Source organism: Sinocyclocheilus grahami, unplaced genomic scaffold, assembly GCF_001515645.1.
Source record: "Sinocyclocheilus grahami isolate Dianchi unplaced genomic scaffold, SAMN03320097.WGS_v1.1 scaffold707.1, whole genome shotgun sequence".
NCBI lineage: Eukaryota > Metazoa > Chordata > Actinopteri > Cypriniformes > Cyprinidae > Sinocyclocheilus > Sinocyclocheilus grahami.
The window spans coordinates 213,747-230,793 of record NW_015505886.1 but is presented as its reverse complement, the minus strand read 5'-3'; the positions used below and the strand labels follow the sequence as shown (position 1 = coordinate 230,793).

At 35.9% G+C, this 17,047-nt stretch overlaps 2 protein-coding genes across 2 annotated transcripts in view; one reads left to right on the top strand and one right to left on the bottom strand.

The window, feature by feature from the left end:
• Positions 1–14: 14 nt before the first annotated feature.
• hal (histidine ammonia-lyase) lies at positions 15–9,311 on the bottom strand. The gene is made up of 20 exons (XM_016244017.1): positions 9,013–9,311; positions 8,782–8,842; positions 8,247–8,274; positions 8,092–8,166; positions 7,914–7,986; positions 7,362–7,428; positions 7,232–7,269; positions 6,602–6,727; positions 6,244–6,383; positions 6,070–6,117; positions 5,527–5,674; positions 5,140–5,235; positions 4,989–5,047; positions 3,203–3,283; positions 2,898–2,963; positions 2,651–2,816; positions 2,393–2,527; positions 1,412–1,520; positions 1,216–1,285; positions 15–587 (listed from the first exon to the last, which is right to left on the bottom strand). Exons 1-20 carry the CDS (start codon positions 9,257–9,259, stop codon positions 456–458), a joined length of 1,965 nt encoding a protein of 654 aa, XP_016099503.1. The 5' UTR covers positions 9,260–9,311; the 3' UTR covers positions 15–455.
• Positions 9,312–14,623: 5,312 nt separating this feature from the next.
• ucmab (upper zone of growth plate and cartilage matrix associated b) overlaps positions 14,624–17,047 on the top strand; it is a 3,571-nt gene continuing 1,147 nt past the window's right edge. Inside the window, exons 1-4 of the mRNA XM_016243997.1 lie at positions 14,624–14,751; positions 14,891–14,947; positions 15,026–15,121; positions 16,497–16,595. Coding sequence (XP_016099483.1) covers positions 14,694–14,751; positions 14,891–14,947; positions 15,026–15,121; positions 16,497–16,595 — 310 coding nt within the window. The 5' untranslated portion in view covers positions 14,624–14,693. The remainder of the gene's footprint in view (positions 14,752–14,890; positions 14,948–15,025; positions 15,122–16,496; positions 16,596–17,047) is intronic.

Genomic DNA, 17,047 nt, shown 5'->3' with positions numbered 1-17,047 from the left:
TTGACAAAGACCCCAAAAAGGGAAAGTCAAACATATTTCGAGTCAAGGAACAAAGAATAACATCCTTCCATCTGTCAAAATCCCTCTGTGTCATGAGTTCAAATACACTTCCTTTAAAACCAGACGGATGCAATTACTCGTTTCAATATCCCAATGAATACAGTCTCTGTTCTGCAGTCAATGTGTGCTACCTTCTGAGAAAGTGGGAAAGAAAAAAGACATTTATTTACTAACACTTCACTCAGAAACTGAGAACCCTCATAAGGACCAACAAATGGCAAAATACGATCGAGTCTTACAGCAGAAGTGGAATAATTCACATAGTATAATGAACTTCATTCAAGGAAAAAACAACATTAAAGAGTTAAGAACTATGCTGGAATATGCACACATTTTACATGCTCTATACAAATTCATCTTAATGTATTGAATGTGAGACTATAGGCCATCCTCTGTCACTCCAGCCTGACCCGTTTCCGTGGTGATGGGGGTGGGTCCAGAGCAAAGGCTGTTGGGGAAGAGGGGCGGGACTCTGGGATGTATTCCATACAGTATTTCTCAATGTATGGCCCAGCAATGTTCCACACCTGAATGCAACAGACAAGGAACAATATGGGGTGAGAATGTTTGTGTAAAGTAAATTATCTAGGTGCATTTTTGTATGCATGTTATTGATAATAGATGTATATTTATATATAACATGTATATACGTGTCCAAAAGTTCTGTATGATTTTTATTTGATGAAATGTATACTTTTAATCAGGATGCATTAAATTGATCAAATGTAACAGTAAATACATTTGTAGTGTTACAAAATGTATTTCAAATAAACGTTGTTCTTTCTAATCAAAAAAATACTGAAGACAATATTAAGCAGCAACTGTTTTCAAAATTGATAAGAAATGTTTCTTGAGCACCAAATCAGCATCTTAGAATGATTTCTGAAGGATCATGTGACACTGAATTACACTGAAACAGTAGTGTATACAATTATAGTATGTAACAATTGGAGCACATGATTTACTCATAAGCTAAACTTGCAGAAACTATGACGCACACTATAATGTAAATAAGTAATGTATGCTTTCTTATTACAAGTGGATGGATAGATGTTTTGGTCTGTATTTGTTTCTGAATTTTTTTCACCTGCTTTATGATCCACCATGTTTTCATAGTTAATAGTGTTGCAAATACTAAGAAACAGTAAAGCTTACCTTTTGGTCTACAAGAAGCCGATGTACAGCTTCAATGTCTGGAGCCATGAATCTATCTTTAATCCAGGGCCTGGAGAAAAGAGAAAAGAAGACAAAAATAAGTAGGAAGAGACAATGAAAGAAGCGTTGCCAATTATTAACCTGAAAGTTCATTGTTTTGGAGGTTTTGGGGTTAGTGTATCATCATTTGACTTACTTTACTGTGGCTCGCACAAGATCATACACTTTCTCCAATGGGGTCGTTGTACGTAGGGGGCGTAGAAACTCAATACCCTGACAGGCAGCTAACAACTCGATAGCTAGCACTGTAAGGAAACATAAAACAGACATATTCAGGCTTTCTATTTGACAAAATGATATATTCTGATCTGTATTTGAAGGTTAGTGGTTATTAAACAAAAAAGTACAAAAATTACAAAAAAATTAAATAAATAAAATCTCAACCCGATCTCACTGTAAAAAAAGTGGTTAATTCATATGAATTCGTACAATCTCATTTGTATAAGATCTGCTTACAACATAGTGAAGGTTATGTTTAGGAGACATGCAAAAAACAAAAACAAAACAACATAGCTGACTTTTTTTTTCAAAGTGAAACGTACCAGCAAATGCTTTTTTCCCTAAAAATTTATGTTTTCATACAATGTGAATATTATTTATCTAAAAATCATACTTTTTTTTTTATACGTGAAAAATATGCAATAAAATTGTATGGTTTGTACAGTTTACATTGTACGAATAATTTCAATTTTCAAAAATCTTAAAACAAAAACATGAAGGTCCATCCTTAAACCTAACAATCATTGGTGCGTAAACAGAACACCCCAAAACGTACGAATGAGATGACACTAATTTTCTAAAAATGTACAAAAAAAGCACAATTTTTTTAGAAGTAACTAACAAATAATAATAATAAAAAAAGTAAGCATGCAGCTCCACCCCTAAACCTAACCATACACTGGGACCGAAACATAAATGAGATCATGAAATTTGCCACCAAGTCACTAAAATAATCTAGTTATGAACTGTCATGAGATTGTGTTGGGAAACGTTAAGTAATTTGTGCTGTTGTGCTTTGGTGCTACAATAGGGGGTGCCATTATGGTCACAATTTTAGCTAAATTGAACAGTGGACGATGTCAGTAGGTATATGAGAGGTTAATGTCAGGTTTTGGACCTTGCTCGACGTGCTCGACCACTCTGAGGGCTTTACGTGCGGCCCAGCCTCCCATAGACACATGGTCCTCCGTGGCCGCACTAGTGGACAGTGAGTCAATAGAGGAGGGGTGGCAAAGCACTTTGTTCTCTGAAACTGCAGATAGAAATGCATCGGTTTTAGTTAATAGTCAACATGACTTCAGTACAGTAGTCAAAATTAAACTTTCTAGTATTTGGTTAAGGAAAGTTGTTCTCTCCTGAACTTTGTGATGCTAACCAAGAGCTGCAGCAGTGCAGTGTGCGATCATGAAACCGGAGTTCAGGCCTCCTTCATTGACCAGGAATGCAGGCAGCTCACTGAGAGAAGGATTGCAGAGACGTTCGATACGTCTCTCACTGATGGAGGCCAACTCGTGCACCCCGATCGCCAAATAATCAAGAGCCTAAAAATGGAAGGTACGAATCAGCAGAGATGTCACCCAAACTTTTTGTTAAATAAACGCTATTGTGTTGAGATGAAATACCTTTGCTGGATATTCTCCATGGAAGTTTCCGCCAGATATGGTCTCACCTCTCTCTGCAAACACCATCTAACTTACAGTCAAGGCCAAAAGTGCTGAACTAAAGAAGAGGCTGGTGTAGTTATGGCGCTGACCAGCTAATCAATCTTGACACCAAACCGATTCTCAGGAGGAAAAATTTTAAAGTCATTCGATTTTCAATGAGCATTGGCGATTTGAGGTCACATGACCAACAGACACTGTTGGTACTGCAACACAAGTTCAACTGTTAATGTTACAAAATTGTAAATTCAGATAAAAAAGGATACAGGATTATCTGTGGCACTGTTGATTTCTGTATTAATGATTTTCTTGACAAACTCAATTGTGTCATTGACAATTCCATGGACCTGCAAAATATATTAAAATATAGTTCACGTGTGTCAACCAGCTTTTATTTTGAGATTTTCTGTTTTCATTTTAATTTTTGTTCAATTTATAGCAATTTTGTTATATGCTTTTGTAAGTTTTATTAGTTTTAGTTATTTAAAAAAAAAATATGTGACCCTGGACCACAAAACCAGTCATAAGGGTAAATTCTTTTAAATTGAGATTTATACATCATCTGAAAGTTGAATAAATAAGTTTTTCATTGATGTATGGTTTGTTAGGACAATAGGACAATATTTGGCCGGGATACAACTATTTGAATATCTGGAATCTGAGGGTGCAAAAAAATATTTCAAGTATTGAGAAAATCGCCTTTAAAGTTGTCCAAATGAAGTTCTTAGCAATGTTTATTACTAATCAAAAATTAAGTTTTGATATATTTACGGTAGGAAATTTACAAAATATCTTCATGGAACATGATCTTTACTTTATATCCTAATGATTTTTGGCATAAAAGAAAACTCGATAATTTTGACCCATACAATGTATTTTTGGCTATTGCTACAAATATACCCATGCTACTCATGACTGGTTTTGTGCTCCAGGGTCACACATTACTAGGTTTATCTTCATTGTAGTTTTAGCTTTAGTTTTTAATTATTTCCAGTTGAAGGGTTGGTTCGCCCAAAATTAAAATTAGGCTGTGTTTCACTCACCCCCGAGGCATCCTTAGGTGTATATGACTTTCTTCTTTCAGACGAATCCAGTCGGAGTTATATTAAAAATGGTTCTGGCTATTCCAAGCTCTATCATTGCAGTCAGTGGGTGTTGCAGTGCTTCAGTCCGAAAGAAGTGAAATAAAAAGCACCCCTCCATAAAAAAAGTGTCTCCGGGGGATGAACAAAGGCCTCCTGTAGCGAATCGATGCGTTTTTGTAAGAAAAATATCCATATTTAAAACGTAATAATTTATAATAATAATATGACTTTAATCTAGCTTGCGCCAGCAGTTGTACACAGAAGCAGCTCCGGGCTGATGACGTATGAGGTCGGCTTTGTGCATGCGCCGGTGAGTCTCGTGAAAACCAACATTTGTTTACAGGAGCAAAGGTAGCAAAGTTTCCTTACTTTAGCAAAGGAAAACCAGTCTCCTCTTGGCTTATATCAAAATCCTCTGACATTCTTCTTTACAAATCCTCATTTTGTACTTCTAATTAGTGACCATTGCTTTGTTTTGATCTCTCCCCTGTGCTTCCACGTTCGTCACTTCTGAGCGGCGCATGTGCAAAGCCGACCTCATATGTTTCTTACAAAAACGCATCGATTCGCTACAGGAGGCCTTTGTTCACCCCCCGGAGCCATGTGGGACACTTTTTTTTTGTGGATGGGTGCTTTTTATTTCACTTCTTTTGGACTGAAGCGCTGCAACACCCGCTGACTGCAATGATAGAGCTTGGAATAGCCAGGACAATTTTTAATATAACTCCGACTGGATTCGTCTGAAAGAAGAAAGTCATATACTGTACACCTAGGATGCCTCAGGGGTGAGTAAAACACAGCCTGATTTTCATTTTTGGGTGAACTAACCCTTTAATGCAAACTGAATTACAACGTAACATTTCTAATTTTCATCTAGTTTATTTTAAATAGTTTTAGTTAACTATAATAACCCTGGTGTCAACAACACTTATGATTTATTTAGGACTCTTATGGGCCCTTATGTTACCTGTGGACAACAGCGCATGGTGTAGGCATCTTGAACCCTGTCGCAAAACCGATGGCTCTCTGCAATTATTGAAAAAACGCAAGAGAGGTTACCACCAAACGGCTAAATATGAGCTTTAATGGACCGTACGAACACTGTAGGATTCATTCACCTGCAATTTCAGACGGGTGGTGATCAGAGTCTAACAGGGACCGGAAACGCAGGGCCACTTCCTTCTGTCCTGGATGAGGTCGCAGCTCATGAATATCTGTAAGAATTTTTTTTTTTTTGTCGAAATTGTACATTTCCCATTACTCCACCATTGTATAACCAAAGCATGCACTCTGAGAATTGGTGCAGTTCTGCATTTGTGACAGGGACTGTGACTTTTTATGTGAGGCAGTGTTGCACAAATATGTTTTGTCTCCCAAGCCATGTTTTGTCTGACAAGTCTGAAAGTTTACTTCAGTGTTTACAGTTTCAGTCTCTGCAGTGAGAACAGTGTCTAAATACGTCTGCTCACATCCAGCACATCAATCACATGTTTACACAAGCTCACCACTATCAAAGGCTTTGGTGGTCCCCTTGAGGACTTCCAGGGTCAGGGCAGCAATGATGTCAGCCTGCTGGGCGATGGCCTCAGCTCTCTCCACGGCCTCTGCTCCCAATGAAGTGATCATCTGAGTCCCATTGATCAGAGCCAGTCCCTGTGGACAGAGATAAACATAACCAACACTTTTATCTTTTATCACAGAACAATACTTACTGAACCACTGATTTGTCTGTCAATCAATCTATGCATTTATTAATCTATTCACACTCTATCTATCATCACCTAAAAACCAGAACAGCCTGAAGAACTGCTGAGCAACCACGTTCTAGCACACATATATAGTTTATAAAATCTTTCTTCTCTAGATTGTCTAGTTTGTAAATTTGCCAGACAAAAATGACTTGTTTTAAAGGTTAGAGTGGGTTCTAAGGGGGGCTTCACTGTTAAAATGGACCAGGCAGGTCAAGGACACACATTTCTGACCCCAAAAACAGCTCCAAGTCAACAGAGATAAACATGTTGACTGCACAATGGGGGGATTAACCGTACCTCCTTTGGCTTCAGAGATATGGGCTTCAGACCATGTGCTTCCAAAACCTGCGGCAATACAAAGGTCAAATGTGACTTTAAAGGCTAAACGAGGAGTAAATGTGTTTATGCATTGCTTTCATTATCATTAGGACAAAGATGTGCAACCAAAGCATCCAATAAATCTGCGCTTACATATTTGGCGTCCGCCCAGCCGCTCTTAGGTGACCACATCTTGCCTTCTCCCATCAGGCCGAGGGCGAGGTGAGAAAGAGGGGCAAGATCTCCGCTCGCACCGACCGTACCCTTCTCCGGGACGTACGATAAACAGGAGGCTGAGAAGAGAGAAGAAAGAAAACAGTAAAATATCGACTTAACTCTTCTGAGGAAGAAATTCAAAGAAACCGTTTGCTAATGTTATTTCAAAGACGCAGCAACTAACATGAAAGTATTCTTTGAAATGGCACACCATGTGTCATATGCTGTGCCAAAGAAACCAAAAACCCCAACAATACCCTCTTCAGTTAAAATAATGAGAGATGCATTAATGTACCATTGAAGGCTTGGATCATGCTGTGCAGGGTCTCCAGTGAAATCCCGCTGTGCCCTTTGGCCAAAACATTGATCCTCAGTGCAAGCAGCATTCGAGTTCTTTCAGGACTTAAAGGGCTTCCCAGACCTACAGTGACATATAATCAAATATAATAATAAATATAAATTATGTCAGTCAATTCATCGCAGGAATTTTTCTATGATGAATAAATGTCACACAAAAGCAAATGCAGAAACATGTTCACATATACACTACCGGTCCAAAGTTTGGAATCGTTACGATTTTTGTTCATGTTTTTGAAGGAACCGCTCACCAAGGCTACATTTATGTGATCAAAAATACAGCAAAAACAGTAATATTGTGAAATAAAATTTCAATTTAAAACAATAGTTTTCTATTTTAATACGTTTTAAAATGTATTTTATTCCTGTGATGCAAAGTTGAATTTTCACCAGCCATTATTCCAGTCTTCAGTGTTACATGATCCTTCAGAAATCATTTATACTGTTATTTCACAATAATACTGTTTTTACTATATTTCAGAGACTTCTCAAAAACATTAAAAAAATCCTAATAATTCCAACCTTTTGACTGGTAGTGTATATTTAATTTGACTAAAAGACGTCACACCTGAGGAGTGTGAGCGCAGAAGATTTTCTTGAAGCTCCCTGAAAGAGAGAAAAATGTGAGATGCTGTTAATTTAAATGCAAAAGATTTCAGGAGTAAAAAACATTTGATAAATTCAAAAACTACATATACTTAAGCTTGCTGACTGGGATGACAGTCTGAGCAAATTTACCAAATCCTGTAGTGATGCCATAAACGACTAAAAAAGGAAAAAGGACATATTTATGAAATCCTACACAGTTGAATATTTATGCAGGTTATTCAAATATTCATGCTCTGGCAAATGTGCAGTTTTGCACTACATTTTTACATTTTCAGCAGAAAGAGTTGTACCAAAGTAGTCCAAGTCAAAAGAGCAAGTCGAAAAGATTTGTTTGCGACATTTTATCATCTGTAATCTTTAAAATAAAGGTTCTTTGTTGACATCTATTGTTCCTTGAAGAAGCTTTGACATCCATGGAACCTTTCCATTGCACACAAGGGGCCTTACATTATTAAATGGGTTGATTCACTGAAAGGTTCTTTGAGCAGCCCAAAATGGTTCTTCTATGACATTGCTGCGAAAACCTTCTTTTGGGACCTTTATTTTTAGGAAAAGGTCAAAACTAATTTTTTTGAAAAAGTTTGATCACTTACAAAAGAAACAACACATATTTCCTTTATGTAAGTGGATGTCATGCTCACCTTTGTTTTCTTTCACAATGGTGTCCAGAAGCTCTCTTGATTGCACAACCTTTTGCTCAGCCTCTGGGGTCAGCTGAGGGCCAGATCACAGTTGTGATGCATTTCCATTGAGAAATATTGTTCATAAATGTAAAATCTTCAAAAAACTTAGGTTGAAGTCCACCATAAATCCACTTACCTTAATCTTAAACAGGCCTTTCCCTAAATTCACAAGATCAGTTGAGGTCAGGCTGTTCCCATCTAGAGAAATGTACTAAAAACAGACAGCTGTCATTAATACTGTAGTACTGATTTATGTTTAATAAAAGTTTAGCAGTGATATTTCATACTTACTTGTTCTGGTTCTCTGTATGCTCTTGTTCTGTTTTAACATTCACATTAAGGATATTTTCAGAGCTGTTAACACAGTTTACACATTGAAAGAATAGCTAAAAGCTTTTGAGAGACTTTCCAAAAGATACAACAATCATTTACATGCAAGTCTGTGTTTTGTCAAAAAATCAACTAATGACTCCAAATCTGAGACTGGGTGAAATGTTATATACGTGTTAATAAGTAAAGGTTAGAAATCAGTCATAAAATAAAAAAATAACAATCATGGTCAAATTAATGCATCCTATTAGCGAAATTCATTTAAAAAATGCTATAAACTACACAAAAAATACGAAAAATGTACTTAAAATATATTAAAATATCACAGAAATTAAGTGTTAAGTATCACTTTCCAGGTTCACTTTTAATATAATGTCTTTAAATGATCTTAATTGTGGGATTTTCTCAGTAAAACTGATGTATGTGATTAATTGCAACTACTTTTGACAATATAATTTATTCAATTAAAACATGATGATTGTCAATATAAAGATACAGATGTGACGTCCCAAGCTGACTTGGAATGAAGTCTTGTGACATGGTGTCCCCTTCAATAGCTGAAGATAACAGTAAAATAACGTGTTATCGACTCATCTTGCAAAACAAGATTTAGTATTTGTGGTAAACAGTCTCCAAAGAACAATCTCTCCAAAGCCAGCAAAGAACTGAATGATTGCATCAATCTCTCGACAAACACTGAACATGTAAACCATATTTGTAATGTTACCAAGTTCAACAAAGTCATTATCTTCAAGCACATCTTCTATGGTATCGTCATTGTCCAGCAAGCCAAATCCCTGACATCTTTTGACCCCAAAATGCACATCTTTGATGTGCTGGATCCCTCCATTGTCAGGTTTGTTCTTGATGTAGCGCTTGAGAGCTTCAAAACCCAACCATTTAATGGAGCAGGTGGCATCTTTGCATGGAACGGTTAGCCACTCATTCCGAACGTGGACCGTGAAACGAGGCATCACGTTAGACTGAACATCCACAGGCTGATACCTGAGGAGTGCGATCAGCAAGGCAAATCACTTCACACTAAATGCAATAGACCAATCAAAGGCTGTTCTGTGGACCCCTCCTTTACCACAGAAGACAGAGTACATGGTGCTGTTTGAATATGTTATCTCTGCACCAAAGGTTCTGTGTTATAATACGCTGGTCAAAAAGACTAAAATCTTTCAGTCAACAAACACTGTCAGACTGAGTGATTCAGTTTAAGTTTGCAGAATGTAACATTTTGGCATCACCAGCAGCAGAATACACATACACTGCCACAAAAAGATTTTTCCCATCCAAAATGTAATTTTTTCTATATTATTGGCATAAAAAATTGAGTTTAAGGAAATTTGAATTTAAAAATAAAATAAAACGAAATGTCTCAGACTTTTGGACCCTTCTCAATACATGGTTTTGAAATATGTACTCAACATATAGTTATTAACCGTCACTGTTTTTGTTATATTGATAGAATATAAAGTGGAAAATATTTATATTAAATTAGATAATTGCATCTACTTTCTATACATTACATTTTTCAGATGTATATATAATTTCAACTAAATTTATACATAGCTCAAACATTGATAGAACAACATAACGATAGATAGATAGATAGATAGATAGATAGATAGATAGATAGATAGATAGATAGATAGACAGACAGAACGATAGATAGAATGATAGATAGAACAATAGACAGACAGACAGACAGACAGACAGACAGATAGATAGACAGACAGACAGACATAGACAGAACGATAGACAGACAGACAGACAGATCAATAGAACGATAGACAGACAGACAGACAGACAGACAGACAGATAGATAGACAGACAGACAGACAGACATAGACAGAACGATAGACAGACAGACAGACAGATCAATAGAACGATAGACAGACAGACAGACAGACAGACTGACGGACAGACAGACAGATAGATAGATAGATAGACAGACAGACAGACAGATAGACAGACAGACAGACAGACCAATAGAACGATAGACAGACAGACAGACAGACATGCATAGACAGATAGATAGACAGACAGACCAATAGAACGATAGACAGACAGACAGACAGACAGATAGATAGATAGATAGATAGATAGAGACAGACAGACAGACAGACAGACAGATAGATAGATAGATAGATAGATAGAGACAGACAGACAGACAGACAGACAGATAGATAGATAGATAGATAGATAGAGACAGACAGACAGACAGACAGACAGATAGATAGATAGATAGATAGATAGAGACAGACAGACAGACAGACAGACAGATAGATAGATAGATAGATAGATAGAGACAGACAGACAGACAGACAGACAGATAGATAGATAGATAGATAGATAGAGACAGACAGACAGACAGACAGACAAATAGAACGATAGACAGACAGACAGACAGACAGACAGATAGATGGGCCGCTTGTGAGATGCATGTGAAATTTGTCCATGCCAAATTTTCTACATTGCACCTAGATAAGACAGATAGATAGATAGATAGATAGATAGATAGAGACAGACAGACAGACAGACAGACAGACAGACAGATAGATGGGCCGCTTGTGAGATGCATGTGAAATTTGTCCATGCCAAATTTTCTACATTGCAGCTAGATAAGACAGATAGATAGATAGATAGATAGATAGATAGATAGATAGATAGATAACGATAGATAGAACGAAAGACAGACAAACAGACCAATAGGATGATAGGCAGACAGACAGATAGACAGATAGATAGACAGACAGACAGACAGACAGACAGACCAATAGAACGATAGACAGACAGACAGATATATAGTCAGACAGACAGACAGACAGACAGACAGACAGACCAATAGAACGATAGACAGACAGACAGATAGATAGTCAGACAGACAGACAGATAGAACGACAGACAGATAGATAGACAGACAGACAGACAGGCAGACAGACAGACAGACAGATAGATAGACAGACAGACAGACAGACAGACAGACAGACAGACAGACAGACAGACAGACAGACAGACAGACAGATAGATAGATAGATGGGCCGTTTGTGAGATGCATGTGAAATTTTTCCTTGCCAAATTTTCTACATAGCAGCTACATTTAGTTTTACGTCAAAACAAATCAATCTTCATTGTTGCAGAACTCTGTAAATCCATGTAAATTTTTAAAGGTTAGCCTCGGTTTTAAAGGCTAGACAATTATGACAGTTTCAGGGTAACTGTGGGGTGTTACAGCTGCTTAAATGTGCAAGTTAAATGTCCCACACTGAGAAAAAACATAATGCTAATTCATGTTAAAATTTACATTTCAAATTTTTTTTCCTCAAATAAAACCGATTCCACAAGAGGCAGAAAATATTCCCACGCCCATTTACAACAGTTTTACAAGTAGAGAGCTCTGCGAAGACACTGACAGCAGTGCTGATGGCATAACACATGTTCACAAAAGTCCTGCAGCTCAACTCTTCTGTAGGAAGAAAGGCAATCTTAGCTACTTTTTGTCATAAATTAAATCCAAATAATATGTCAAAGCAAAGTTATTAATTTGCAGTGTTTGGTCGATCAAATTTAATTACAATCGAAGATCAACGCGTTTCAAATATCACCTGTCTATATGTCACTTTAATATAAATTTCTCAGTAGTATTGCTATTTTTTAATTTATGTAGCATTTCAGCAGCAAAAATGATTAATTAATAACAGTCAAATTCAAATTCTTTAATGAATCAGTCACAAACACATTCACAAAATACCTTCGTGACCAAAGAGATGCATTACAATGTTATAGCTTGTGGTGCAACTACAATACAAAAACATGTAATCAGCATTTTCCCATTCTTTTTAAGATGAAAAATATTTAAACATGCATGCTTAAAACAAGATGTACAAGATGTACAAGATGAAATTTGACAAATTACAAAAAATTGGCAAAACTACCAAAACTCACTAAATTTAAAAATAATAACTAATTGAAAATATGAATTAAAACTATAACAGTAATGATACTAAAATGACCCTGTCTTACAGAAATGTTCTCATATTTGAGTAAATTTATGCATCTTGCATAATTTTTTTCATTAGTTGTTGATAAAAAAGTTGTTGCATTATTGTTATTTATGCTGTTTTGATATATTTTTTGCAACAGATTCTAATAAAGAAGCAGGTAAATCTAGACAGTTGGCGCTCCCTCCAGGACAGACAGTGAATGACTGTGGTTGTTGGCACAATTAGTCCTAATCAAATGTTATTTGCATTTTTAATGAATTCAGTGACCAAAATACCCTGACAACAAAGATTCAATAACCATTTAAAGTCTATTTTAAATTTATTGTGCTTCCACAAAGTCTATAATGCTTCAACAACTTGAAAGATTATCCAGTGACACAGCCTTGACTCTGAGGGACAGAAAAAGGCAGCCGTTTTGGCATGTTTACGACTGTCCGGTGAGGAATATTTTAAGCAGGCATGTGCGACACATTCTGGCAGCGTCTTCAAAACTTTTCTCTCTGTCATCCAGTCAACCACATACACACACTGTATGTGTCTTTCCTTTACATATTCTCACAGCTCAGTTTCTCCGGGCCCCAGACTCTCGGAAAGAGGCCCTCTTCATTCAATTTCATCATTCACTGCATTCTGCCATACTCCAGCGTAAAAAAAAAAACCCTAAGTAAACACAGAAACGCAGATGTTTGCTCCAGCCTGGGGCTTGAGGCATGAGAGGAGCCCCTTGTGTTGGATCACACTCCTCAGGTGCAAAGCACTCTACATATTTTGGACCTCTGAGGCCAGAAACATGTCTCGAAATGATTTGCTGAAAAGTCAATATTTTCATTTTTGGAATAAAAGTATTCATTTGTGTCATGATGCTAATTATCACAAAATTGTTTACAAATCTGTACCTGTTATATGTTAAGTTATATCCAATTTTACAACTTGCAATGACAAGGCAATGCCTAAAACAACAACAACAACAAAAAACCTAGAATACTTTTTTTGCTTTTATACAATTATGAGCTTCACATTTCTGCATTTACACCCTACAAATATTGGCCTCATTCACTTCTATTCAAAGTATCTCACTGTAAGGTTGTAAATAAATGTTTTGTAAATAAAACAATTTAAAAATCATTTTTGTGTGCTACTGCAGCCAACATAATCAGTTAACATTAAAATATTCATGTATCTACAAGATGTAACAAAAAATATGTGTTAACATGATTTGTTTTTGTGAAAAATCACTTGCTAACCTTTTCTAGGTAAACTTATAGCCAGTTTTACAATTATGGTTCCACATAACGCCTAAATCCCTAAACTGACTGTAAAAATTATAACTTTATGAATAATACATGTTTTAACAGAAGAATTAATGTAAGTGCTTTTTTTAAATTATAAATGTCATATTTCTGCATGTAAACCTTCCAAAAAAATCCATTGTAAGTGCCTACCTTATGGCAATTTAATTTTTTGTAAAGAAAACAAATTATTATTATTTATTTATTTTTATAATAATTAGGATTATGCCACATCATGCAAATAATGTTAACATGATTTTAATTTGAAAACTACATACTAACCTTTTCTGTGCAACGTTTTAAAATTTTTTACAACTTTTTAAGTAAGTGCCCCCATAACCTTTGTTTGTGAAGGAAGCAATGTATTCTAAAAAAGAAAAAATATTAAATTATAAAAAAATTCTAATCAAAATTATGCCACAAAATGTCCTTAACTTGCATATTTTGGTAACAATTTACAATAAGGTTAATTAGTTTACATTAATTAATGCATTAACTAACATTAACTAACAATGAGCAATACACTTGTTACAGTTTTATTAATCCTGGTTAACGTTAATAAATAAAACAAATAACTGTTTATTGTTAGTTCATGTTAGATTAAGTCCATTAATAAATATGAACAAATAAAAAAATGTATTTTAATAATGTATTAGTAAATGTTGTAATTAATATGAACTGAGCTAAATAAATTCGTTACAAGTATTTTTCATTGTTAGTTCATGTTAACTAATGTAGTTTACTAATGTTAACAAATGGAACCTTATTCTAAAGTGTTATTAATAAATTCCCAATGCACTAATGCCAGTAAAACGTCATTAGGTCATAAAAACAAACAAACAAACAAACAAACAAAAAAAACACTGCACCCTTCCCATATCATATGATCGTTTCAAGCGAGATCCCACAGAGCTCGATCCCTGCCACCTTTTCTTTCCGGTGCCACCCCCACCCCAAAAGCAACACATTCCCAAGTCTCCACCCCTCCTTCACCCTCCTGGTCAAATTCCATTCACTGCTCTCACGACCACAAGCCCAATCTCAGGCAGGACGTCCCTGAGAACATCAGCCGCTTTTTCTTTGCTCTTGCTCAGCTAAATCTAAAAATGTCCTGGACTCGACCTCTTCTTCTCACCTGTCTGGTTGTTTTGTCCGTCATCACCTGTGAGTAACCAGACCATGGTTTACTGTACTGACCAAGGGAAGTGTTGATTTACCAATGTGGGGAACCACAGGTCTAACAGTCCCTGGAAAGGGTAGCAAATCTTTTGGACTTACCTCAACCGTGTTTCTTCTGTTACAGTGTTCCATGGAGCCGACAGCGCCGCTGTGTCAGATAAGAAGGCAGCCAATCCTCAAGGTGACCAAAAATTCACAATGTTGCTGTAGATCTTTCTCAAGAGTTCTTCCCCCTCATCAATGTTTTTCATCACCGAAGGAGCACTGAGAAAGGTCTTCATGCCAGAGGAAGATGCTTCCAGCTTCTTCAAACGCAGAGGCAAGAGGGCTGTGAAAACTCAAGATGAGATAAACGGTGAGGCTATTTGTGCTTGAGTAAAAACTCAATTCAAGCGCAACCCCTTGAGCAATTGTCAACTACAATGGACAATCCAGAATGTTTGATTGAACTGAACTGAGTACAACTGGGGATTTTATATGAATAATAATGCAAAATAAAAATGTATATATAGAAACACTATAAAGCATTCAAATGTTTACCGTCAGATTTGGAAAGAAATCACTTATTTTATTCAGCAAGGATGCATTCAACTTCTATTCATCAAAAAAAAAAAAATCTGAAAAATTATCAGTTTCCACAAAAATATAAAGCCATAAATCTGATAAAAAATGCAGCTTTGCATTACAGAAATAAATTAAAATATGAATAAATAAATACATTTTAAAGTATATTCAACTTAAAAAAACTGTTATTTTAAAATATAATAATATTTCAAAATATTACTGTTTTTACTTTATTTTCGATCAAATAAATGCAGCATTAGTGAGCAAAAGAGACTTCTTTTTAAAACATTACAAAAATCTTACTGACCACAAACTTTTAAACAAAAAAAATCACAATTTGAAGTCTTGCAAAATTAATTTTCATCGATCACATCACTTTTGTGGCTTCTAGGACTTTATGGTCAGGCTTGCTAGTGTAAAACAGTAATAAAGAGCCTTTTTTAGTAGCGGCTAGCACTGGCCACACAGGTGCTGCATTTTGAGCCAGCTGAGGAATGTAAGGACGGCAGACCGCAGCACATAGCAGGAACCACAGGGCAGGCTGGAGAAACCAGCCTTCAGTCTTCAGCTCCTGCCAGTGCTGGCGGAGGGGCTCTGCTGCTGCTGCGGCTTCGACCTGGACTTAGATTGTTAATTTATGGTTATGGGCTCACCAGAAATTATGTTTGACTCACCTGGGAGAAATTATGACTGTGTATTTAAATGGTAAGGTGAAGATCAGGACAAGAGGACTTTCTTTTGTGTGGAACATCTCAAGTGGAATCATAAATAGCTCCTTTTGGACTTGGAATGAAATAAAATTAATTAGTATGCAGCTTTGATGTTTTATAATTCACTGATAGTCACACCAAATCAGGTGATCCTATTATGTAATACAAACAGTGATGTAATAACAAACGGTCTTTATTTATGAATACTATTTAGCACAGTGAAACTGAAAAGACATTATATTTCATAATTCATATCATGAAGTGAGGATAAAATGCATTTAGTTAAAGTACGGCATAATAAAAACTATGATACAATAAAAAAACCGGTCTGCTTACTATGCTAAAATGTCTTCTGAATCATTTGTGAACGTTTTCATACCTTGGTTCGTGTTGTTTGAGCATATTTCTGTTTTTATTTCCTCTTTTTCTTCCTCTCACATTTTGTTGTCTTATTAGCTGAACAGAGACAGAGACTGGCCGCAGATGAGAGAAGGAGGGAGTATCATGAGGAACAGAGGAATGAGTTTGAGAGTAACGCTGAAGAGGAGAATGACGGTGAGAACTCAAATCACTCATGGCGGCCATATTGGATCAGGCAGGCAGCATTAGTAGCGTTCTGAGATCATTGAGATCATTCAACACAAGTCACTCAAGTAAACATGATTACTCATGACCTTAGCTGAACCTTGTAGGGTTTTACAAAACAGGTTTAAACAGGTTTACCAAATGTATTTATGCGATATTTTTTTGGGGGGGAGGGTTCATACACCTTTCATTTCAAGGTGTATATTTAAAAAATATATATCTTTAATTAAATTTAGTTCAGGATATTTTTCATGTTGCATGGAATGTAAATAAATAAATTTAATGCCCAGTTTATGTACTCGCTTTTGTTTAGGCATATATGTATATGTATGTATGTATATGTATATATATATATATATATATATATATATATATATATATATATATATATATATATATATATATATATACACACACACACA